The 24,660-nt window shown below is 43.4% G+C and overlaps 1 protein-coding gene across 8 annotated transcripts in view; it reads left to right on the plus strand.

Moving 5' to 3' along the window:
- Positions 1-24,660, plus strand: part of LOC120033312 (glycogen synthase kinase-3 beta) — a 42,790-nt gene that overhangs the window by 9,317 nt on the left and 8,813 nt on the right. For 4 of the 8 annotated variants that reach the window (XM_038979594.1, XM_038979597.1, XM_038979598.1 and 1 more), the window contains exons 2-7: positions 8,263-8,456; positions 11,420-11,539; positions 21,150-21,260; positions 22,441-22,571; positions 23,022-23,128; positions 23,341-23,438. In XM_038979594.1, the coding sequence (XP_038835522.1) occupies positions 8,263-8,456; positions 11,420-11,539; positions 21,150-21,260; positions 22,441-22,571; positions 23,022-23,128; positions 23,341-23,438 (761 nt within the window). The remainder of the gene's footprint in view (positions 1-8,262; positions 8,457-11,419; positions 11,540-21,149; positions 21,261-22,440; positions 22,572-23,021; positions 23,129-23,340; positions 23,439-24,660) is intronic. The other 4 variants (XM_038979599.1, XM_038979600.1, XM_038979601.1 and 1 more) reach the window with 2 other exon arrangements.

Here is a 24,660-nt window from a genome sequence, read left to right on the forward strand (position 1 = left end):
ATCACCTGGCTCTCCAAGGAACAGCCCTTGATCCAGAGGCCCTAATCAAACATGCTGGAGGGCAACGTTGAATACTCACACACCCACGCCTACAGTAGTATCACTAACTTGTTTCAGTTCTTTTCACACACACACACTAGCTTTTGGCAGTATTGTGCTAAAACACAAAACCACAAGCCTTTCCTTTACACGATTCCTCAAGCAAATCAAACCCTCATTGCATTCATCCCCTCGCTACATTGAAGTGACACATCATTCCCTGTGGATAAGCTGTCGTGTGCGATGGCCTTCACCTTCTCCCCAGTGCACTGCCCTGCTACAGTGCGTGCAGAAGGTAGCCCCTTGTAATATAACGGCTAACCGTATAGTGCTCAGTTAGGCAGGTCTGCGCTCCAATCGTAATCGCATTCCTCTGTCTGTCTGTGTGAACGCATTGGTCTCAGTCTGTCTGCTGAACGTGGCTGCTGGGAACGTGGCCCCAGTTCTGAAGAACTGGTATTAGCAGCAACATGATGCAGCTGCAAACCTAAAACAGCTTGTGGCTCGCTTGCTTAGCTCCTCTGAGGAGTTTCCAAAGCAGCTAGCCAAGAACAAAAAAGTATTTAGCTTTTATCCCCTGCCATTATAAAGATTCTTAAAATGTAATCTATACTGCGGTCAATGACAGTACTCTGTGTATGAAGGGTTGGGTAGGTTACTCTCTAAATGTAATCTGTTAGTTGCTAGTTACATGTCCAAAATTGTAATCAGTAATGTCACTTTTGGATTACCCAAACTCTGTAACGTAATCTGATCACTGTTACTTTTGGATTACTTTCCTTTAGGCATTTGAAGAAAACAAATATGATCAAACACATTTAGTGTGTCATCATAACGGTCTCTGACTTGGGCCTTGTTTCAACGCTGAATTTAATGTCATTGAGAAACAAAGGTGCCATAATGCATCCTTTCTGAATTTAATCCAAGAAGTAATCATCTAGTTTTTCAAAAGTGTCTAATCTGATTACAATATTTTAGCTGGTAACGGAACTGGTTAGTTGTTTCATAGTCAGATTACATGTAATCATTTACTCCCCAACCCTGTGTTTGTGTTACGCGGAAGAGCGTTTTGATTGCGAAGCTTGTTTTCGAGAACTGAGTGACAACATGGCAGCTGTGTCTTTGAAACCAGATCTCTATCATGTCCAACCTAAGAGCATCATGTGTTGTCTGTGTCCGCTTGTTTGCGCCGCCTGCAAGTCTGTGTGAATGGTTCTCTACTTGCATCCCTCCCTGCGTACATTTGACAATGTGCGTCTGGGTAGTGTATTGACTCAGTGTTGATAATGGTAGCCAGTGTGATGGTATGATGATAGTGTGAGTCAGCGTATAGCAGGAAATGAAAGGCTTTGATGTAGCTGTTGATGTGGGCTGATCCTCTGGCCCCTGTAGGGAAGGGAAATGGCTCATCACCAGCCAGGCTCTGGAATGTGCGAGGAAAATGTAGGCATCTGTGCTCAGGACTCAGTACTACCAGGAACACATTACACGAGTACTGCAATCCAAGAGGTTTCGCATTACCTTTCCATTACACAACTCTGAAAAATGTCAAATTAAAAGTTGTAAGATGCCAGGCCTTCACGTGTAGTTAATAGCAGAATGTTGGGCATTCCATCGAAAGTGTATCAGTGACATAACAATTTCAAACGTAGTATTAAACCCAGTGATAATTAATGGGGATAACATTAATCTGAAGTTAACATAATATGGCAAGAAAATCCTGTGACACTGAGACAGTTCTGTAACTGTCTGACTGTCAATCAGGCAGTATCTCTGTCTGTTCAGCAATAGGTACTTTTTCTCTCTGGACTTGAGACAGTCTAAACTAAGCCTTTCCAATCTAAGCCTTAAGGGTGTCCCACAACAAGGGTTGTAAACCTGTTGACAGAGCAATAATACTAAACGCTTGGATCAGAAATGGTACAGAGCTCTATCTGGGCAATTGTTTCCATGTTTTCTGTGAAGCTGACCCTCCATAACCCACATCCTAGCCCTGACTTAAATCCTTCCTCATACTAGGGGTAATTTCCTAGAAGGAAATGGGAAGCTGTCAGTGTTAGGGGACGTCCCCACTCCTGCTATGCTAAGGCCAGTTAGTCAGTCCCCTGTAGGAATGAAGGGAGGGTTGGGCTGTCAGTAGACCATTGAACTAATGCATCTGGTCATGTGATCTGTAAAATATGCAGCCGAAGTCCAACAAAAGCAGATACAAATTCATTGCTTTAAACTAATTATGCTGAGTAATGTAATAACTTATTTGAAAAGTAATTACTTTATGTTACATGTTATGTTGGCTGACAATTTTTTAGCTACGCTATCCTTACGAACCGCATAGCATTGCGGCAGTAGATACTGGTATGTTAGCTAGTTACCTAATGTTAGTTGGCTACTAATACATCGAACTTGCCAGGCAGTATATTAACTAACTAACCAATGTTTATTGACTTGATTATTCACATCATTGTTAGCTAAGGGGTATAGTCATTGTTCATTCTGGCTATTTACTCCAATTTCGGAGTGCACTCGCGCAGAATAACTGATGAATTTATGAATGCTCAACACCTGTTGAATATGGCCGGTGTCGGCAAAAAAAGCGTAATTAAATTGTTGCCAGCAGCACAGTTGGTAACCAATGCTCTAGATAACATGAAAACAGCCTAACCAGCGCTGCTAGGGCGAGTAAAATGGTCAGTGAGGTGTTCTCTCATTCGTGTCTGGAAGTAGATAGCCAACGTTAGCTAGTTAGCTTGGGTGCTTGACTGCCATTGAACGCTCGGATCAACCATTCTCCTCGACCAGAGCGTCCAGTGTGCGCTCTGAATGCTCCGAATTTATGAACGGACAATCAGACAACGCTCTGGATTCACAAACACCCAGAGCGCATTCTGGCACTCCAGATTGAATTTACGAACACAACCGAAATCGTAAAATTTTTAGCTAGTAATTTGTTATGCTAGCAAGAGGTTGCATAGCAACAGCACCAACTTCCGGTAGACAGGCGAAGCTCTAGTACGCTCAACTGAAACGATACCGTTCGTTTACTGTATACTAAAATGAACTAATAGTATTTAGTATACAGCATGTTATTATGGGTATTCAAACACAGCTCTAGTCTTACTCCTGGCTCTCAGCTGTTGCAGTGACATACTGCACAGTAGTAAAGTGATGGTATGGTGGTGACGACTGACTGGCTAAAGTGGATTGATAGACTGTCAGGGGCAGGTCCATAGAATATAATTACTCGACGGGATAAAAGACCCATCAGACCAGGGCAATTTGACTCCACACTCAGGCCCACCCATCGTAGAACATGACTTGAATAGGAATGTCTGTTCAAGTAATTATTTTCTATGGTAGGAATCCAATTGGCCAGTCTATCAGACCCAATTTCTTCATGCAGTGCTAAGCTGAGAGAGAGCAGCCAATGGATAGATGGACTATAGGATTATTGCACAGCTGCCAAGGGCGTGATGCAGCGGTCAGGGTAGGGATTTTCATTAAGGGCCTTTTGCTCTAATGTGCTTTGCTCTGTCTCTCCTTTCAGACCTAGGGATGAGTACGGGGAGGTGTTCGAGGATTTACCACAGGGAGAGGTGTTGAGGCCTACTCCCTGGTGTCGGGACTCTTTTGACATTTCGAGGATAAACAATGGTCACTCACGGTAGACACTGTCAAACGCATTAGGATAATGAAAAGGCTAGTTCAATCTAATCTCTGATTGTCACAATTTTTAACGTCAGAGATCATCATTATAATCAACGTTGTCCTCATTACAATTTCATCCCCTGCAGTAGTAACATGGTGTCAGGCTTCCGGTTAGGTGCTTGTTCTCTTTGTGTGTGTTCAGAGGAAGAGGGGATGCCTAATTTGGCAGAAGTCTCTGCTCTGTCCCGCCCTTCTCCGTCAGGCTTTGGCAGCTCTGACATTTTGCTTCACTTTCCTGCTACTCAGCAGAGAAAGGGAGGAAGTGTGTGACCTGGAGTGGTCCGACCCCCGAGACCAAATTCCCATATATTCTACCACATTACGAGCTCAGTGGGTTCCTATAGAGATGCAGCGTGTTCAGACAGGATTGGCACATTGATCATGTATATTTAACATTTTGTTTGACTAGTATTTCCTCTATCCCTTGACTTCTGACCCAGACGGTAGCAATGCTGGAGAGAGTGCAGAGTTCAGTGCTGGATCCCCTGACGTAGCTGTGTTGGACCTGTTGTGAAATTCTGCTGCTGCACTGTCTCATCCCTCGTCAGGGCTCTGCAGTAGCCAAGGCAGTAGTATCAGAGGTCAGGTGACCCTGTCACTGTTAGAGGGGCATTAGGGCACTCTGTGTGTGTGTGTGTGTGTGTGTGTGTGTGTGTGTGTGTGTGTGTGTGTGTGTGTGTGTGTGTGTGTGTGTGTGTGTGTGTGCGCACCACAGAGATATGTAAGTGCTAGTTGTAAAACAGATTGCAGGGTGCTAAGAGGTCAGTGCTACACCAACACTCCTACAAGGTATAATCACTAGTATATAGGCCTAGAGCTATGTCTTTAAAGTATGGTGTGGCCATTTTTAAAGTGAATGGAAAAAAGAATCCCCCTCTATTTAACAAACCACCAAGCCAACTCGCCTATGTTCCTTAAAATATCTGAGATGATAAATGATCTCTAGTAAATTGTTGAGAGTGGCTGTCAGACCAAGGTCATGTTCATTAGAACTCACAACTGGAATGCTTTAAAAGATTTTGCCAAGGAAAGCAATTTGGCTTTTTTTCTTATTCAACACGTCCAGGTAGTCCCTCCTTGTTCCAGAGTGTTTTCTGTTTATTCCGTTTGGTGTCTAATGGATACCCAGGCCTAATATTTTCCAAACAAGTAATGGATTTTAAACTTCTCCGCGTGTCTTCCTTGCAAACACTGGCGTAGAAAGGCTCAATAATAATAATAGATCTTCTCCATTTATCATGTTGCTAATTCCTATGCAGGGGGGACTGTGAAGTCACTCATGTACAGAGCTCCAGCTGTTCATGTGAGATCTGTTTTTTCCTTCATTATGTTTGAAGATCAAACTCCTTCAGCATATCATTCATTTTACAGAGTACTTCGCCACTGCTGTCTTTCATTCTCTTCATGCCAAATGGAATGTTGCATGACTACTGATGGGGCATGCTGGTGGAGTTTGCTTGCAGTTTTAGGCTGTATTAATGTCGTTTTGGCTTGTCAATTTCCAGAAACAGCATTGTGGTAGACTTCATGATGCACTTCTTAGAGCGTCCAACCACATTTTAGTTCGTAGAAGAGTAGTTTGTACTTTTGTGATTGACAGGTTCGTACACTGCTATTGATAAAGCTTATAGTCAATCAATCAATCAATCAAATGTATTTATAAAGCCCTTTTTACATCAGCCGACGTCACAAAGTGCTATACAGAAACCCAGCCTCAAACCCTAAACAGCAAGCAATGCAGATGTAGAAGCACGGTGGCTAGGAGAAACTCCCTAGAAAGACAGGAACCTAGGAAGAAACCTAGAGAGGAACCAGGCTCTGATGGGTGGCCAGTCCTCTTCTGGCTGTGCCAGGATGAGATTGTAACAGTACATGGCCAAGATGTTCAACTGTTCATAGATGACCAGCAAGGTCTAATAATAATCATCATCACAGTGGTTGTAGAGGGTGCAACAGGTCAGCGACTCGGGAGTAAATGTCAGTTGGCTTTTCATAGCCGAGCATTCAGAGGTCGAGACAGCAGGTGCGGTAGAAAGAGCTTGTCGAAAACAGCAGGTCCGGGACCTGGTAGCACGTCCGGTGAACAGTTCAGGGTTCCATAGCCACAGGCAGAATACTGGAGCAGCAGCACGACCAGGTGGACTGGGGACAGCAAGGAGTCATCAGGTCAGGTAGTCCTGAGGCATGGTCCCAGAGCTCAGGTTCTCTGGGAGGGTGAGTAAGAGAATTAGAGGGAGCATACTTAAATGCACACAGGACACCGGATAAGACAGGAGAAATACTCCAGACATAACAGACTGATCCTAGCCTCCCGACACACAAACTATTGCAGTATAAGTACTGGAGGCTGAGACAGGAGGGGTCGGGAGACACTGTGGCCCCTTCTGACGATACCCCTGGACAGGGCCAACCAGGCAGTATATAACCCCACCCACTTTGCCAAAGTACAGCCCCCACACCAATAAAGGGATATCTTCAAACCACCAAGTTACTACCCTGAGACAAGGCTGAGTATAGCCCACGAAGATCCCCCCTCACCCCGGCACGATTTTGAGGGGGGCGCTAAACCCGGACAGGATGATCACATCAGTGACTCAACCCACTCAAGTGATGCACCCCTCCTAGGGATGGGATGGAAGAGCGCCAGAATCCTTGTGGAGAGAGGGGAGCCGGCCAGGCAGAGACAGCAAGGGTGGTTCGTTGCTCCAGTTCCTTTCCGTTCACCTTCACACCCCTGGGCCAGACTACACTCAATCATAGGACCTACCGAAGAGATGAGTTTTCAATAAAGACTCTCACATGGATAGGCAGACCATTTCATAAAAATTGAGCTCTATAGGAGAAAGCCCTGCCTCCAGCTGTTTGCTTAGAAATTCTAAGGACAATAAGGAGGCCTGCGTCTTGTGACCGTAGCGTACGTGTAGGTATGTTCGGCAGGACCAAATCGGAGAGATGGGTAGGAGCAAGTCCATGTAATGCTTTGTAGGTTAGCAGTAAAACCTTGAAATCACCCCTAGCCTTTTTTATAAATGTATTTTATTTAACCTTTATTTAACTAGGCAAGTCAGTTAAGAACGTTCTTATTTGCAATGACGGCCTACCAAAAGGCAGAAGGCCTCCTGTGGGGACAGGGGCCTGGGATATAAAAATAAATATTATATAAATATAGGACAAACACACATCACCACAGGAGCGACACAACACTACATAAAGAGACAGGAAGCCAGTGTAGAGAGGCTAGCACTGGAGTAATATGATACAATTCTTTAGTCCTAGTCAAGATTGTAGCAGCTGTGTTTAGCACTAACTGAAGTTTATTTAGTGCTTTATCCGGGTAGCTGGAAAGTAGAGCATTGCAGTAGTATAATCTAGAAGTGATAAAAGCATGGATTAACTTTTCTGCATCATTTTTGGACAGACAGTTTCAGATTTTTGCAATGTTACGAAGATGGGGGGAAAAAGCTGCCCTTGAAATAGTCTTGATATGTTCGTCAAAAGAGAGATCAGGGTCCAGAGTAACGCCGAGGTCCTTCAGTTGTATTTGAGACGACTGTACAACCATCAAGATTAATTGTCAGATCCAACAGAAGATCTCTTTGTTTCTTGGGACCTAGAACCTGCATCTCTGTTTTGTCCAAGTTTAAACGTTTTTAAAAATCCGCCGTTCACTTCCTTATGGCTGAAACACAGGCTTCCAGGGAGGGCAATTTTGAGGCTTCACCATATTTCATTGAAATGTACAGCTGTGTATCATCCGCAGTGAAAGTTAACATTATGTTTTCCGAATGACATCACCAGGAGGTAAAATATATAGTGAAAACAATAGTGGTCCTAAAGTCAGTGCAATCTAGGATTGTTTGGTGCTCTTTGGGTTTGTGTTGAGGTCCATGCCCAGGTGTCAGCCATAAACGGTAGGTTAGAAGAGCCAGTCAGATCTGCAAACAACAAAGAGATGGGTAAATGGCGATTTGGGACCGGTTGTTAGTGTTCGTCTTGGTCTGTCAACTCACACCTCCATTTTCATGTTGTCAGAAGTTGCGATGGCGAAGTGCAGGTGTTTTAATTAGAGCTGTTATGTGGGGAAACATTTGCTGCCTGCAGCGTTTCATCAAAATAGGAACCGTACTAGAAAAGTGCTTAGCCCGTTTGCAGTGCACCCTCCCCTATCTGAGACTAAAACTACATCCTCATTTCACCACAACCTTTACGCCTACACCTTTAACCTTCTACTGTACTTTCAGGCTGTTGTCATTACAGTATCTGCCAGAGCCCGTTAACATGGGTACCCCTGCTCCTAGGAAATTAATCATTGCTAAAAAGTGGGTTAGTACAGCTTCCTATTTCTGGCTTACAGGCTTCAGTCTGAGCCTACATCTAGAGATGCAGTGATGAGAGAGGATGAGAAATGTTACAGGAGCTTCTTGGTGTAAAGATTGTGTGTGGCTGAATGAGTTGTCCTATACTGTATCTCTTGTGTGACATTGATTATTCTCTTTTCTTTCTCTCCCTCTCTCTCAGGAGACAAAGATGGCAGTAAGGTGACCACGGTGGTAGCGACCCCAGGCCAGGGTCCCGACCGGCCGCAGGAGGTCAGCTATACAGACACTAAGGTCATCGGCAACGGCTCGTTTGGGGTGGTCTACCAGGCTAAACTGTGTGACTCCGGGGAGCTAATAGCCATCAAGAAGGTTCTGCAGGACAAGAGGTTCAAGGTGAGGACCATTTCACTGCAGAGACGACTACATCGTAGAGTTTATTTTTAGGACTTCTTGTTGCACTGTGCGTTTTTGAGTAACGACAGTTCAGTATGACGTCACTGAAACTAGATCCCTGACTGGAGTCTCACATTTTAATAAGCAATTCTTAAGGAATAGTGTTGATTTTCTTCCCCCAAAAAGTGTTTTCTACAATACAGTTGAAGTCGGAAGTTTACATACACCTTAGAAAAATACATTTCAACTCAGTTTTCCTGACATTTCATCCTAGTAAAAATTCCCTGTCTTAGGTCAGTTAGGATCACCACTTTATTTTAAGAATGTAAAATGTCAGAATAATAGTAGAGTGATTTATTTCAGCTTTTATTTCTTTCATCACATTCCCAGTGGGTCAGAAGTTTACATACACTCAATTAGTATTTGGTAGCATTGCCTTTAAATTGTTTAACTTGGGTCAAACGTTTCGGGTAGACTTCCACAAGCTTCACACAATCGGTTGGGTGAATTTTGGCCCATTCCTCCTGACAGAGCTGGTGTAACTGAGTCAGGTTTGTAGGCCTCCTTGCTCGCACACACTTTTTTCAGTTCTGCCCACAAATTTTCCATGGAATTGAGGTCAGGGCTTTGTGATGGCCACTCCAATACCTTGACTTTGTTGTCCTTAAGCCATTTTGCCACAACTTTGGAAGTATGCTTGGGGTCATTGTCCATTTGGAAGACCCATTTGCGACCAAGCTTTAACTTCCTGACTGATGTCTTGAGATGTTGCTTCAATATATTCACATAATTTTCCATCCTCATGATCCCATCTATTTTGTAAAGTGCACCTGTCCCTTCTGCAGCAAAGCACTCCCACAACATGATGCTGCCACCCCCGTGCTTCACGTTTGGGATGGTGTTCTTCGGCTTGCAAGCCTCCCCCTTTTTCCTCCAAACATAACTGTTTGGTCATTATGGCCAAACAGTTCTATTTTTGTTTCATCAGACCAGAGGACATTTCTCCAAAAAGTACCATCTTTGTCAGTTGCAAACCATAGTCTGGCTTTTTTATGGCGGTTTTGGAGCAGTCGCTTCTTCCTTGCTGAGAGGCCTTTCAGGTTATGTCGATATAGAACTCATTTTACTGTGGATATAGATACTTTTGTGCCTGTTTCCTCCAGCATCTTCACAAGGTCCTTTGCTGCTGTTCTGGGATTGATTTGCACTTTTCGCACCAAAGTACGTTCATCTCTTGGAGACAGAACGCGTCTCCTTCCTGAGCGGAATGACGGCTGCGTGGTCCCATGGTGTTTATACTTGCGTACTATTGTTTGTACAGATGAACGTGGTACCTTCAGGCATTTGGAAATTTCTCCCAAGGATGAACCACTTGTGGAGGTCTACAATTTTTTTTCTGAGGTCTTGGCTGGTTTGTTTTGATTTTCCCAGGATGTGAAGCAAAGAGGCACTGAGTTTGAAGGTAGGCCTTGAAATACATCCACAGATACACCTCCGATTTACTCAAAGGATGTCAATTAGCCTATCAGAGCTTCTAAAGCCATGACATCATTTTCTGGAATTTTCCAAGCTGTTTAAAGGCACAGTCAACTTTAGTGTATGTAAACGTCTGACCCGCTGGAATTGTGATACAGTGAATTATAAGTGAAATAATCTGTCTGTAAACAGTTGTTGGAAAAATTACTTGCGTCATGCACAAAGTAGATGTCCTAACCGACTTGCCAAAACTATAGTTTGTTAACAGGAAGTTTGTGGAGTGTTTGAAAAACTACTTTTAATGACTCCAACTTAAGTGTATGTAAACTTCCGACTTCAACTGTATGTCTTACTTTTATCCGTAGCTTATGTGAGCTCACATGTCTACTGTCATTCGACTGAAAAGACTTTAGGAGGTTAGTCAGGTCACTTACCGCTGTGAGACTGCTCTCTCGTGATCGTCTAGCACTGCCTGCCGTACCACACTGATGGGCGTTTGGTTCATCATCCTGGAACTCGGCCTGAGCATGATGCCCTTGTCCCCAGTGATGTGATGTCTTGTGAGAACACTTCCCTTCCTGTTGGAGCTGAAATGGGGCGGAGTCTCGTCCCTCTCTATTCCAGCTTTAGCTCAAGCATGGAGTTGTTCTTCATCTCTTCTATTGTCACACCCTAAAGGAAACTCAACCCATGGATTTCCTCAGTCATCATGAATGGACTGCATGTAGCCTACATTATGACTGACGTAACTGTGTTAAACAAGTGTTGCAGTGGCTGCTCTGTGCCAGTGTTTGAAATAGCTTATAATGTGTGTCTGTGGGTAATTTGCTCCTTGTTCAGATTTCACTGACGTGATTTGACCCCCATTCAGTTATGGCTGTCACTGTTTTACAAACATCTATGACGGTTGTAGCTTGCCTAAATTAACCATGTGTGGGCTTCTAATTTAAAAACAGTGACAGGGTGCCAAACGCAGTCTAGAAATTCTCAGATTCTTACCTTGAATGTTTCACTAGCTGTGTGATGGACACCCATTGTTGTGTTTTAGCTGTTTCCCAAACCTCTCCTCGAGTACCCCTTGCCATTCCACTTGTTTGATCTAATCTAATACTAGCACACCTGATTTAACCAACCAGCTGACCAGTTGAACCAGGTGTGCAAGTACTGGATTAGATCTAATAAGTGGAGCTGGTAGGCTGCGGGGTAATCAACGAGCTGTTTGGGAAACACTGAGTGCTTTGGAGGAGAAGTCCATGTGCTCCATGTTATGTTGTCTCGCGCTCTCTCTCTCTCTCTCTCTCTGAACAGCCATTTTCTCTAACCCTGGATCTGTCAGCCCCTATCAGATGCGCCTCAAAAGCCTTTTAAGACTCATTTAAGAGAGCCTGTCTAACTTGTCCAGAATCACTGGAAAGTTTCTTCTGGGAGAGATGCTGTCTGGGAGAGTGCAGCTTCTTTAGCCTGTTTGACTTGTCTAATGCTCGCAGGTTGTCAGATTATCTCAATGTCTCATCTCGTCTCAGAACCGGGAGCTGCAGATCATGAGGAAACTGGACCACTGCAACATAGTGCGTTTACGCTACTTCTTCTATTCCAGTGGAGACAAGGTGGGTGGTTGCTGCTCATACGTCAGTATGTCCGTCTGTCTCTGTGTGTTGTTGCAGGTGATGGAGACTCACTATTGAACAAGTTTTTGTTTGACACTGGTTAGGCTAAATGTTGCTCCTGAACTTCTGTTTCTACCACTTATATTATTTGGCTTTCAATTGTGAAGATTTTCATATTAACTTAAGCTGTTTAGGTTTATACTCTTATATTGTTGGGATTAGAGCTAGCCCCATTTAGTCGTCTGGTCAATTGTTTGTTCGATTGGCTGTTGGTCAACCAAGATTTCTTTAGTCAAGCAGTAGCAAAAAATATATATACACTGCTCAAAAAAATAAAGGGAACACTTAAACAACACAATGTAACTCCAAGTCAATCACACTTCTGTGAAATTAAACTGTCCACTTAGGAAGCAACACTGATTGACAATAAATTTCACATGCTGTTGTGCAAATGGAATAGACAACAGGTGGAAATTATAGGCTGTTAGCAAGACACCCCCAATAAAGGAGTGGTTCTGCAGGTGGTGACCACAGACCACTTCTCAGTTCCTATGCTTCCTGGCTGATGTTTTGGTCACTTTTGAATGCTGGCGGTGCTTTCACTCTAGTGGTAGCATGAGACGGAGTCTACAACCCACACAAGTGGCTCAGGTAGTGCAGCTCATCCAGGATGGCACATCAATGCGAGCTGTGGCAAGAAGGTTTGCTGTGTCTGTCAGCGTAGTGTCCAGAGCATGGAGGCGCTACCAGGAGACAGGCCAGTACATCAGGAGACGTGGAGGAGGCCGTAGGAGGGAAACAACCCAGCAGCAGGACCGCTACCTCCGCCTTTGTGCAAGGAGGAGCACTGCCAGAGCCCTGCAAAATGACCTCCAGCAGGAGGTCATTTTTATTCTACAATTTTCTAAATTGTAGAATAATAGGGAAGATATCAAAACTATGACATAACACATATGGAATCATGTAGTAACCAAAAAAGTGTTAAATAAATCAAAATATCATTTAGATTCTTCAAAGTTGCCACCCTTTGCCTTGATGACAGCTTTACACACTCTTGGAAATCTCACAACCAGTTTCATGAGGTACTCACCTGGAATGCTTTTCCAACTGTCTTGAAAGAGTTCCCACATATGCTGAGCACTTGTTGGTTGCTTTTCCTTCACTCTGTCCAACTCATCCCAAACCATCTCAATTGAGTTGAGGTTGGGTGATTGTGGAGCCCAGGTCATCTGATGCAAGCACAAACTAGATGGGATGGTGTGTTGCTGCAGAATGCTGTGGTAACCATGCTGGTTAAGTGTGCCTTGAATTCTAAAAAAAAAATCTGTGTCACCAGCAAAGCACCATTACACCACCTCCTCCTTGTGTCACGGTGGGAACCACTCATGTGGAGATCATCCGTTCAACTACTCTGCGTCTCACAAAGACCCGGCGGTTGGAACCAAGCATATCAAATTTGGACTCATCAGACCAAAGGACAGATTTCCACTAGTCTAATGTCCATTGCTGATGTTTCTTGGCTCAAGCAAGTCTCTCCTTCTTATTGGGTCCTTTAGTAGTGGTTTCTTTGTAGCAATTCGACCATTAAGGCCTGATTCACGCAGTCTCCTCTGAACAGTTGATGTTGATGTGTCTTGTTACTTGAACTCTGAAGCATTTATTTGGGCTGTAATTTCTGAGGCTGGTAACTAATGAACTTATCCTCTGCAGCAGAGGTTACTCTGGGTCTTCCTTTCCTGTGGTGGTCCTCATGAAAGCCAGTTTCATCATAGCGCTTGATGGTTTTTACGACTGCACTTGAAGGACCTTTCAAAGTTCTTAAAATGTTCCCGATTGACTGACTTTCATGTCTTAAAGTAATGATGGACTGTCGTTTCTCTTTGCTTATTTGAGCTGTTCTTGCCATAATATGGACTTGGTCTTTTACCAAATAGGGGCTATCTTCTGTATACCACCTCTACCTTGTCACAACACAACTGATTGGCTCAAACGCATTAAGAAGGGAAAAAATTCCACAAATTCACTTTTAACAAGGCACAGCTGTTAATTGAAATGCATTCCAGGTGACTACCTCATGAAGCTGGTTGAGAGAATTCCAAGAGTGTGCAAAGCTGTCAAGGCAAATGGTGGCTACTTTGAGGAATCTCAAATATATTTTTTTGTTTAACAGTTTTTTGGTTACTACATGATTCCATATGTGTTATTTCATAGTTTTGATGTCTTCACTATTATTCTACAATGTAGAAAATGGTCAAACTAAAGAAAAACCCTTGAATGAGTAGGTGTGTCCAAACTTTTGACTGATACTGTATATATCATGGCGTATAATACACTGATTTTGCGCCTGTCTGAGTCGACTGATCCATTGTGGAGGTCATGGGGATGGCACGGTCCATCACTTTTTAGATGTGCTCCTGAAATTGTATATGGTTATATTACATAAGAACAATGGTGCAACACAAATAAAAAATTTATTATTTTATAACAAATGCGCTTTCTCCCGCATTGGATAGTGGTCGCTGTCTGCGGTTCGGAAACACATCAGTGTGCTGTTGAATTGGCGCGTTTTCCTTGACCATGTTACTATGTGCATAATAGCGAAGTTAACCAGCATATTGGTGTTGATAACTTGGAATGTGGTGGAGGCAGCAGCAGAGTTAGGAGATGAGAGAACAGCCCTTACTTTATTGTCTCAGAAAGGTGAGGAGAGAGGAAACCCCAACTTAATTAGGTCTATAATCAATAGCCTAACTGTTAAATGTGCCTGGCTTTATAAATCATCAGTATATCTGCAGAAATAAGACTGGTCCTGCTTCAGTTGCCTGTTTGAGTGTTTAATAGCCTACTGATTCCGTGCTCATGCAACATGTCAAGTAAACCTTTTCACAAATTCGGCTGTTTTTAATCTTTGCATTTCTGTAATAAAGGCTTTATACTTTAGATTTTTTGTTAACATCCTCTCTGACATTATTTATAATTTATTCACTGTTTACACTGTTCCAAGTTGTCGGAGTAACTATTTTATAATGCTCTTTTTTTCTTGCTTGCCTTATTATTATGATCATAAGTGATGTCTTTATCATTGGTAGGCTTAGTATAGCAGCCTTGTATAACCACCACTGACTGAGCTGTAGGTCAAAAAGCGCATCCTGTTTAGTCTTAACACCGTAACTTACTTAGGCCTGTATTTCAATACTTTTATAGGCTACTGTTTCAATCAGTCAGTCCATTCATTCATTCATGTCATCACACAGCATACGAGTCATTCATAATTTGAAATGCAGTCAAGCATTTTAGTTTTAAAATGAAGTAAAGCGAGCCTTGATTTAATTAGCTTAAACGGACTGTTTTTAGTCTTTGCTGTAATAAAGGCTTAACAAAAAAACGTTACAAAAGACTCTGGTTACGCTTATAAATTAATTACGGTTTACATTGTTCCAAACGGTCAGAAAAATAATGTTGTAATCTATACAGCGTCTATTTTGCAGACATAACATGCACGCAGCGCTTGCGCCTTACCTTTTTCTTGATGTCCAGTGCTTTCCCACAACTTGTCAAATTTATTCCACACATCGGACTATCCCTTTATCTCCTCAGCAACCAGTAAACATACCCCTGTTTCGAGTTTGTCATATACATGTTAGTCATTTAGCAGATGCTCTTATCCAGAGCGTTGTACAGTTAGTGCAGTCATCTTAAGATGGCTAGGTGGGACAACCACACATCACAGGCATAGAAAGTAAATTTTTCCTCAACATAGCTGTCAGTAGAGTAAGAGCTAGAAAGGGGGTTGGGGTCAAGTGCATAATTGTTTTTATTTTTAGGTGGGGTTATTGAGGTGAGGAGGAGAATTATTTAAGATACTGTTTAAGAGGTAAGGTTTCAGGTGCTTTCGGAAGATGGGCAGGGACTCTGCTGTCCTAGCTTCAGGGAGAAGCTGGTTCCACCATTGGGGTGCCAAGAGCTTGGACGGAGCTGCCTGAGGTGGCAGGACAGAGTGCTTGGGTTGGGGTGTCCTCTGAATCCATTTCGCTGTTACGGTGTTCAGAGTTTATGACCAATATATTGATGTGATTATGATATGCTATAAATCAGGCCCCATTGTGCCCTATTCGGACTGGATTAGTTTTACTGGGGGAGGTCGAGCACAAAACACCATATCTGTGATTTTAGTCCCGTCCGAATCTACCATCAGTAATTTTTACATTGCAGGAGAGTAACAATTCCAGCCAGAATAACCTACTGTTTTTTGGCGATAATACTAGTCCCGTGTGAAACGACATCCCTGTGTTTTGATAGAAATGTTTGAGCTTGACAGGTGTTGCGCAAGAAAACTGATTGGATAAATTGAACTAGGTGCTGTTCATAAGCTATATATGAATGGCCTATCAACTTTCACGGTGAATTATTTTGTTTATCTTTTGTGCGTATGAATTGAATATTTCCAAATGCATCAGTAAAAAATATTAAGCCTATTTAATGCAACCCTTGCTGTTAATAGATCTCAAAGCAGCATGCAACTGATCTAAACATTTGTAAATGATAACTTTGTCATCCATAGCCTTAAAATGCATCTCAAGTGCAATTGCACTGTTTAGCGCACATCTGGAGGTTGGGGGGGGGGGGGGTGCATTTAGGATGTACTGCGGATCACTAAAATGTCCTAATGATGGTTTAGAAACTTGGGAACCAGGCTTGAGTAATCAGTTTGGCCCTATCACCTGGACATATTGAAAAACTATCTTCACGCCTAGAATAAAAACCTCCAGGCTTCTGTCATAACTGTCAATTTATTTTAAAAACTAAATAATAATTACCGGGCAGTTTTGAAAATAACTAATCCTGTCTGAATCGTCCTCTGGAATAACGGACATTCTGGAGTAATAATTACATAACCAACTTTCTCTAGTAATACTAGTCCCATTCCAGTAGGTCTCTCGTCAAGTGCATGCAATACATACATGTGTCATGTAAAGAGAGCAAGGGTTGAGGGAATAGGGAATGTTTTTCCTAAACAAATGAGGTATTTTGGTAACAACTTTACAGTCAGAAATTGCAGCTTCAGCAACACGGACAGCACGATAAACACTTTGATGTTCAGTGGTGGTCGCTGCAGCAGGGAGGAGAGACACTTGCTTTTTTTTTTGCGCAGCAAGTCTGAGCCCGGCACAATCAAATCAATTGCCGGTCGGACTCCCTCTAGTCATTTGTGTGTCTTAATGATTTAACCAAACAGTGGGCTTAAAGCATCAGACAAGCTCAGTGAATATAGTTAATTTGATTAAAACACATAGGATGTGTCAATATATGGAAAAATACATTTTTAAAAATGTTGACCAATCGATTGGAACAAACTACCTTTGGTCGACCAATATTATTTTTTTGTCAGGGACAGCCCTAGCTGGGATATACGTGAACAAGGGGACATTAGGGTTGGGGCATTAAAACCTGTTAAAAAGAAAGGCATGTGGTGCATAATGATATTTGGGTCATTGTGGCTAGGCAGACTGACATTGTGGCCTATGGTGGTGTGCAGTGTAGGTCTATTTGCATAGACAAAGTGACAGTCAGCCAGTCTGCCACTATGACCTGTAGTGTGTGGTTAATGTAATGTGATCCTGCACCCTGGCACAGTGGGGTGGGCATGCTGACACTGGGTGTCTGGCCTCTGGATGTGGGCCAGAGGAAACCGGAGCCTGCTATGTGACCAGACTAAAGGCTGCTGCTCTACCTTAAAAAGAGCCGGCTCATATTCTTCCTTGCCTTGCCCAGTGATGGGATTACCTCGCTCTGGCTGACCACGGGTGCTTCTCAAGGGGCTTCGTCTCCTCGCCGCCTCTTGTGATGGGAGAAAACAACATTTATACAGTTATCAGCATATTATTTTGAATGGGGACTAGGAGAGGAATCCACTTTACACTATTGAAATGTGGCCCATGACTGTATGCCCTTTAGCCCTAGCCAGACAGAACACCAGGACCTAGTGTCTGGAGGGCTGTACACTGATCTGCGTCCCTGCTTGCCCTTTCCCCTCTGACTGTGACTTCATAGACACATGAGACTATCTGCTGTGGAAGGGCAGTCACTGTCGTTCCATAGAGAGGGTTGCCTCAACAGGATGGTGCTCATTAGGACATGCAACAGATTATTATAATTTTTTTAACTGGCTGGTTTGAGCCCTGAATGCTGATTGTTTGAAAGCCGTGCTTTATCATGTGTTTTTACTGCTCTAATTACGTTGGGAACCAGTTCATAATAGCAATAAGGCACCTCGGTGGTTTGTGTTATAGTGTCAATATATCACGGCTAAGGGCTCCGCATTGCGTCGTGCCTACGAACAGCTCTTATACCACACCTCCTTGGGGCTTTATTGCTTAACTGTACCATTCTGCAAAATACACAGATTTGCATCTTGTATACTGTTTAATTCCCACCATCTAATGGTTAATCAGGGTCCTAAGTGGTCTGGTTGAAACAGATTTGCCTTTCCTCTTGATTGGTGAAGCACAGCTTTGCGTCATTTATAAGCATATACAAGGCTTCTAGTGAGACTCTGGAAAACAACATCTCATTTAGACACATGCAGCCATGGCACAAATTGGTACATAAACGACATACCCCATCTAAAAAAAGAAAACTATGTTTTTCCGAGTTTATTTAGCGAATGCTGGCAAATGCAGAAAATAGACAGAAGGAGACCACACACTGTCACTTGGGGCAGAGCACTGAGCAGTCAAGCAGTCACTACCTGTTGCTGTCAAACCAATCAGCTATTTACATGGTCAGAAGGGAACAAGGGAAGTATCCAATCACCTGCCTTTTGTGTGAGCCGATGAGCCAATCAGAGGTGTAATTTAGGGGCTGCTGTTGCCGTAGTGAGGCAGGCAGGAGAGTGAGTCATCCTTTGTGTGGGGCTTATTTTAGAGCATTGCTCTATCAGGAAGTGTCTGTTTTTTTTGTTTTGTGTGTCTTTCTCTCTGTGTGTGTGTGTGACTGACTGACTGTGTCTTGAGAAGACTTAAGGCTGACTTTAATTTCCTGTGTGGTAGGAACAGATGATATACAGTTTAAAACATATACAGTTGAAGTCGGAAGTTTACATACACCTTAGCCAAATACATTTCAACTCAGTTTTTCACAATTCCTGACGTTTAATCCGAGTACAAATTCCCTGTCTTAGGTCAGTTAGGATCACCACTTTATTTTAAGAATGTGAAATGTCAGAATAATAGAGAATTCTTTTTTTCAGCTTTTATTTCTTTCATCACATTCCCAGTGGGTCAGACGTTTACATACACTTAATTAGTATTTGGTAGCATTGCCTTTTTAAATTGTTTAACTTGGGTCAAACATTTCAGAAAGCCTTCCACAAGCTTCCCACAATAAGTTGGGTGAATTTTGGCCCATTCCTCCTGACAGCGCTGGTGTAACTGAGTCAGGTTTGTAGGCCTCCTTGCTCTCACACACTTTTTCAGTTCTGCCCAGAAATGTTCTATAGGATTGAGGTCAGGGCTTTGTGATGGCCACTCCAATACCTTGACTGTGCTGTCTTTAAGCCATTTTGTCACACCTTTGGAAGTATGCTTGGGGTCATTGTCCATTTGGAAGACCCATTTGCGACCAAGCTTTAACTTCCTGAATGATGTTTTGAGATGTTGCTTCAATATATCCACATAATTTTCCTCACTCATGATGCCATCTATTTTGTGAAGTGCACCAGTCCCTCCTGCAGCAAAGCACCCCCACAACCTGATGCTGCCACCCCCGTGCTTCATGGTTGGGATGGTGTTCTTCGGCTTGCAAGCCTCCCTTTTCCTCCAAACATAACGATGGTCATTATGGCCAAACAGTTCTATTTTTGTTTCATCAGACCAGAGGACTTTTCTCAAAAGTATGATCTTTGTCCCCATGTGCAGTTGCAAACCATAGTCTGGCTTTGTTTTTCAATATAGGATCGTTTTACTGTGGATATAGATACTTTTGTACCTGTTTCCTCCAGCATCTTCACAAGGTCCTTTGCTGCTGTTCTGGGATTGATTTGCACTTTTCGCACCAAAGTACGTTCATCTCTAGGAAACAGAACCCATTCTCCTTCCTGAGCGGTATGACAGCTGCGTGGTCCCATGGTGTTTATACTTGGGTACTATTGTTTGTACAGATGAACGTGGTACCTTCAGGCGTTTGGAAATTGCTCCCAAGGATGAACCAGAGGTCTTGGCAGATTTCTTTTGATTTTCCCATGATGTCAAGCAAAGATGCTCTGAGTTTGATGGTAGGCCTTGAAATACATCCACAGGTACAACTTCAATTGACTCAAATGATGTCAATTAGCCTATCAGAAGCTTCTAAAGCCATGACCTCATTTTCTGGAATTTTCCAAGCTGTTTAATGGCAGTCAATTTAGTGTATGTGAACTTCTGACCCACTGGAATTGTGATACAGTGAAATAATCTGTAAACAGTTACAAATTACTTGTCATGCTCAAGGTAGATGTACTAACCGACATGCCAAAACTATAGTTTGTTAGCAAGTCATTTGTGGAGTGGTTGAAAAACAAGTTTTAATGACTCCAACCTAAGTGTATGTAAACTTCCGACTTCAAATGTATACAAAACATTTTAGAACACCTGCTCTTTCCATTTCATAGACTGACTAGGGGAATCCAGGTGAACGCTATGATCCCTTACTTGTTAAATCAACTTCAATCAGTGTAGATGGAGAGGAGACCTGTTGAAGAATGAGTTATGAGTGTAATTGTGACGTTCAGAGGGTGAATTGGCAAGACAAACGGGGGATTTGAACGGGGTATGGTAGTAATTGACAGGCGCACCAGTTTGTGTCAAGAACGGCAACAGTGCTGGGTTTTTCATGCTCAACAGTTTCCTATGTGTATAAAGAATGGTCCAACACCCAAAAGACATCAAGCCAACTTGACACAACTGTGGGAAGCATTGGAGTCAACATGTTCCACAGGGATGCTGGCACACTTTTGACACCTTGTAGAGTACATGCCCCGGCAAATTGAGGCTGTTCTGAGGGCAAAAGGGAGGGCTGGGGAGGGCACGCAACTCAATATTAGGACGCTGTTCTTAATGTATTATACACTGTAAATGTGATCATTCTTTTAGTGGTTCATTGAAGACATCTGCAGGGACAGATTCATAGAGAAAGTGTGATATCCCATTGCCCTCACTAGAACAGTCATCTGTTCCTCTGTTGCCCTGCCAAAAAAATTAAAATATCTGACTCCCTTGATGTTAAGTCTAGCTTGTGTGTCTCTGCCAGATCATACAGTAACTGTTTTCCTTCTTTTCTCTCTCTCACTGTCTGTTTGGCCTGCTTAGTCACACAGCGAGGCCTAGGTCGTTTTCATTAGGCATACAATGGAAAATGTGTTTTGCAACGGAATATGAAAATTAGCCTTTGTTTTTGGTCCAGGTAACCCCTCAGCATTTCAGTCCATTTTCTTCCGTTTGGTGCCTAATGAACAAGAACCATGTTACATTGTGATCACTCCAAAGGAATTGATACATGCTTCTAACCTCCTCAGCCCACTGTCCCTAGTCTGACTCATACTCTAAATGTCTCCGTGTGTGTGTGTGTGTTACAGAAGGACGAGGTGTATCTCAACCTGGTTCTGGACTACGTTCCTGAGACTGTGTACAGAGTGGCTAGACACTACAGCCGAGCCAAGCAGACCCTCCCCATGGTCTATGTGAAGGTAAGACCCCCTCGAGTCTATCGCTTCATCAAGATACTACTCTCTGTATGTTCATTTAGAACAGTGTTTCTCAACTCGAGCACCCAACATCAAACATTTTTGTTATAGCCCAGGACAAAAACACCCGATTCAACTCAGAGGGCTTGGTGATTAGTTGACAAGTTGAATCCGATGATCTTGTCCAGGCCTTTAATAAAATGTGTATTGTTTGGGGACTGGAGTTGAGAAACACTGCCTTAGATGCAACATGTGGTAGACCTCGGTCAAATGCAAACGTCAAATACTTGAGCTGCTCTTTAGTTTGCCCCGTATAGGGCCTCCCAACTGGCGCAGCAGTCTAACGCACTGCATCGCAGAGCGAGAGGCGTCACTACAGACCCGTGTTCGATCCCAGGCTTTGTCGCGGCCGGCCACGACCGGGAGACACGAGGGGGCGCACAATTGGCCCAGTTGGTTGGCTGGCCGGGATGTCCTTGTCCCATCGCGCTCTAGCGGCTCCTTGTGGCGGGCCGAGTGCATGCACGCTGACCGGTCGCCAGCTGTAGGGTGTTTCCTCTGACACATTGGTGCTTTTGGGTTAAGTGTGCAGTGTGTCAAGAAGCAATGCGGCTTGGCGGGGTCGTGTTTCGGAGGACGCATGGCTATCGACCTTCGCCGATCCCAAGTCCGTACGGAAGTTGCACCGATGGGACAAGACTGTAACCTCCAATCCAGAAAAAGGGATAATAATAGAAGTGTTTGCCCGGTACTGTAGAACCAACAGAATAGTCCCACGCAGTGTGTGGTGGAGGGATGGTTGTGTGTCTGGCCAGGCAGACAGACTCCTTTGGGCATTTCCCTCCCGTCCTCCTCACCATGCTGTCCTGCGTCATCGTGCAGCGGCCAGTTGAGATGGCGTCAGCGGCCTTATTATAGCGCCCCTGCCGTCTCTGCCTTTCCAGCTTGCCACTTAAGGAAGTGGAAGTAGTGGCATAAACAAAGGGCTGGACTGGAGTCTGAGCCAGGGACCGCTAGCTGGGGCTTTCTGGGGGATTTGAACACTGGCATGCTGTTATTTTTAGCCCATTGAATACGAGGGAGCCTGAATTGCCTCTACTCTATAGGCCTACCACCCATGTCACTATGTGTAGCTAGCTTAGCGCATGTACTAAGTTGTCTGTGTCCACATCTCTCTCTGCAGATGTACATGTACCAGCTCTTCCGGAGCTTAGCCTACATCCATTCCTTTGGGATCTGCCATCGGGACATCAAGCCCCAGAACCTGCTGCTGGACCCGGAGACAGCCGTGCTCAAGCTCTGTGACTTTGGCAGGTGGGCTGGAACATTGAAATACAATGGAGCCATATTGATGGAGGAAGCAAGGATTTGACAGCTAGTAATGTTTTCAGACATAGACCCAACCTAGCCCAGCTCATAGAATATAATTTCTAGAATGGACAAAGCCCCTCAGGCTCACACAACAGCAATTTGCCGTGGTCTGGGCCTGAGTTCTAGTAATCATTTTTTTATGTGATGGACTAGGTTGGGGCTGTGTTTGAAGCTGTGTCTGAAAATGTTACTGGCTTCGTTACCTTGCTTCCTCCATCCCTTTTTCCTTTGAGAGGAATTGAGGAAACTACTAACTGGTATACATAAAATAAAAAGCAGTTTCAAGTCTCAAATCCTCCTTTTGACCGTCCTTACCCACCAACTTTCCTGCCTGCCTGCCTGCCTGCCTTCCTTCCTTCCTTCCTTCCTTCCTTCCTTGGTTATCTTTGGCAGTGCGAAGCAGCTGGTCCGTGGTGAGCCCAATGTGTCCTACATCTGCTCACGGTACTACAGAGCGCCCGAGCTCATCTTTGGGGCCACTGACTACACCTCCAGCATAGGTACGCTTACACTACTAACACTGACTACACCTCCCACTACTAACACCTTACACTGACTACACCTCCCACTACTAACACCTTACACTGACTACACCTCCCACTACACCTCCCACTACTAACACCTTACACTGACTACACCTCCAGCATATATACACTTCCACTACTAGTGTCTGTGTGTGTGAGTCCTTACAGTATTTCTCCATCCTCTGCAGATGTATGGTCCGCTGGCTGCGTTCTAGCAGAACTGTTGCTAGGGCAACCCATTTTTCCCGGTGACAGTGGGGTGGATCAGCTGGTGGAGATCATCAAGGTAAAAACACCTGCCTTCAAATGTCAACAGACAGACGGTAAGCCGGACCGTCACCCAAAAGAATGCACAGAGATACCGTGACGAGATCTTGAGGCCCATTGTTGTGCCATTCATCTGCAGCCATCACCTCATGTTTCATCATGATAAGGCATGGCCCCATGTTGCAAGGATCTGTACACAATTCCTGGATACTGAAAATGTCCCAGTTCTTCCATGGCCTGCATACTCACCAGACATGTCACCCATTGAGCATGTTTGGGATGCTCCGGATCAACGTGTATGACCACTCATTCCAGTTCTCACCAATATCCAGCAACTTCGCACATCCATTGTAGAGGAGTGGGACAACATTCCACAGGCCACAATCAAAAGCCAACTATGTGAAGGAGATGTGTGCATGAGATGTGTGCATAAGTTAAATGGTGGTCACAGACACTGACTGGTTTTCTGATCCACTTCCCAACCTTTTCTTTTAATGTAAGCAACAGATGCATATTTGTATTCCCATTCATGTGAAATCCATAGATTAGGGCCTAATTTATTTATTTAAATTGACTTATTTCCTTATGAACTGTAAATTTTATCATGTTGCGTTTATATTTTTGTTCAGTGTACATATTGTACATAAAACATAAAATATTTGTTATATAGTGGCATATAAAATATTGATGAAACAAATCATTTTCAGGACACACTCTTAAAATGAATGATCAAGCAGAACAAAACCTGCATGCGAATATTTGAAGATACAAAAAAGTGATTAATAAGTTATAAGTACATTTCCCAGAATTTATCCCTCAAGTTGACCCTAGAGCATTCAAAAAGAAGCTAAACAAATGAAATGGTTGTTGGAAATATATAATTTGCTATTCTAAGCACTAAGGTTAAAAGAGTATGAACATTGTTTCCAAAGCAAAGTGATATATTCTTTGCTATCTGGACGTGTGACCTGTCAAAGTTAATGAAACTCCCATGTTCTATGACTGAGTGGAACTTTTTTGAATTGCACTGAATTAAATTATATTTCCTGTCACTCAAATTCTACATCCTGTGGGGTGTGGCCAATCCAACTAGAATTTCAACGGATGAGTTGAATGGGAGTGAATTCCCATATTCTGAATTAAGAACAACCCTGGTGGTATTGTAACTCATGAAATGAGTGATTAACTTCTGTTTTGTACTAAGTACACACCTGATACTTCAAATGTACATGGGAAATGGG

The sequence above is a fragment of the Salvelinus namaycush genome, chromosome 40 (assembly GCF_016432855.1).
Source record: "Salvelinus namaycush isolate Seneca chromosome 40, SaNama_1.0, whole genome shotgun sequence".
NCBI classification, from domain to species: domain Eukaryota; kingdom Metazoa; phylum Chordata; class Actinopteri; order Salmoniformes; family Salmonidae; genus Salvelinus; species Salvelinus namaycush.